Raw genomic sequence first — 2,031 nt, 5'->3', positions numbered from 1 at the left:
TTATTAAAAAAACAAAACTAACGTGGAATCGGAATTAGGAAACAAATGCAGCTAAATCATGTAATGTGCTAGCTGCTGGTGCATGTGCAAGCAACTAATCACAGTATTTATTTATCAAAAAAAATGCAATGATCACAGTATGATCTTGAACTGTAAATTAGACAACATATCAAGGGCATACTGATCCAGAACAAATATATATAAGCAACCTCGTCTCCCAACTTCCACAACCTCCTCTCCCCTCCTAATCATCTCTCTCTCAACGCACTCAGTTTTCATTACCGCCATCCTCCTCTTAAAAACACAAAACTACCATATTCTAGCAATTAGCAAAACACCTCCTCCGGCATTTTACTCTAGCAAAACTCAAAATCATCAGGGATGAGTGTGTTACTACTCACAACACTAACTCTCCTCTTCACCCTCATCCCCGTCACTTCCAGCTGCACTCCATCAGACCTAGCAGCGTTACAAGCCTTCAAGTCTACCCTCGATGAACCATACTTAGGCATCTTCAATACCTGGGCAGGCACCAACTGCTGCTCCAACTGGTACGGCATCAGCTGTGACCCCACCACGGGCAGAGTCGCAGACATCAACCTGCGTGGTGAATCCGAAGACCCCATCTTCGAAAAAGCTGGCAGGTCAGGTTACATGACAGGTTCCATCAACCCTTCAATATGCAAACTTGACAGACTCTCTACTCTCATTCTAGCAGACTGGAAAGGAGTTTCAGGTGAAATCCCTGAATGTGTTGTTTCTTTAAGTAATCTCCGAATCTTGGATCTCGTAGGTAACAAAATCTCTGGCAAGATTCCTGCTAATATCGGGAATCTACAGAGACTCACGGTTTTAAATCTTGCCGATAACGGACTCACTGGAGAGATTCCTTCGTCACTTACAAAGTTGCCAAACATGAAGCATTTGGATCTTAGCAACAATATGCTGACTGGTCAGTTGCCTTCTGATTTTGGTAACTTGAAAATGCTTAGCCGTGCATTGTTGAGTAAAAACCAGCTAAGTGGAGCCATACCAAGCTCTATATCGGTTATGGATCGGCTTGCAGACTTGGATTTGTCTGTTAATCAGATATCGGGTTGGCTACCAGACTGGATAGGCAGCATGCCGGTTCTTTCTACGCTTAACTTGGATAGTAACATGATTTCCGGTCCATTGCCACAATCTTTGTTGAGTAGTACCGGTTTGGGGATGTTGAACTTGAGCAAGAATGCTATTGAAGGTAACATACCGGATGCTTTTGGGCCGAAATCTTACTTTATGGCTCTTGATTTGTCGTACAACAATTTGAAGGGACCGATACCCAGTTCACTTTCGTCGGCAGCATATGTGGGGTATTTGGATTTAAGCCATAACCATCTCTGCGGACCAATTCCTGGTGGGTCACCATTTGATCACCTTGAAGCATCCTCGTATAGTTTTAATGATTGTCTTTGCGGGAACCCATTGAGGGCTTGTTAATGTATTGATCGGCCGATAAAGCGTCAAATTGGGGGTTTCGTTTTTCTCCCGGGGTACCGGGTGAATGTTGTTTCATAGATGTGTCAAAGTGTCGTTATTGTAAAAGTATCATCATCGTACTAAAGTGTTGAGTTATTTCTAGATTTTATTGTTGTTGATCCTAAGTTGAAATGGACAAAACGTAGGGCAGTTGCATGCACGTGATAAGCAGCATGAGGTAGATGGACAGAGATTCTTGGGAAAGTTAGATTAAGATCGTTTAATATTAATTAACTACTAAGCACCGTTAAAATTATTTGTATAATGAAGGGGTAGTTCTTGCATCATTTGATCACTCCGGGGTGAGGTAATTAGGAACATATCAAGCACTTTCTCTTTGTTTTTTTTAGTCTTTGGATCCGAAAGAACAAACATGGCAAAAACAGCATCCACGTGATCAACAGCAGTAGGATCATAAAGATATTCGACATCATTCGCATGTAAAGATTCGCTTATAAATTATTTTCTTAGTTTTGCTGTTGTTCTTGAAGGCCTTGGGCACTTGAAACAGAA

The 2,031-nt window shown here is 41.8% G+C and overlaps 1 protein-coding gene across 1 annotated transcript; it reads left to right on the top strand.

The window, feature by feature from the left end:
* The first annotated feature begins 237 nt into the window (after nucleotides 1-237).
* LOC118047070 (uncharacterized) lies at nucleotides 238-1,620 on the top strand. The gene has a single exon (XM_035056242.2). The coding sequence runs from the start codon at nucleotides 382-384 to the stop codon at nucleotides 1,477-1,479; it is 1,098 nt and encodes a 365-aa protein (XP_034912133.1). The 5' UTR covers nucleotides 238-381; the 3' UTR covers nucleotides 1,480-1,620.
* The last annotated feature ends 411 nt before the right edge of the window (nucleotides 1,621-2,031 follow it).

Source organism: Populus alba, chromosome 1 (genome assembly GCF_005239225.2).
Source record: "Populus alba chromosome 1, ASM523922v2, whole genome shotgun sequence".
NCBI lineage: Eukaryota > Viridiplantae > Streptophyta > Magnoliopsida > Malpighiales > Salicaceae > Populus > Populus alba.
This window is presented reverse-complemented; position numbering and strand designations above follow the sequence as displayed.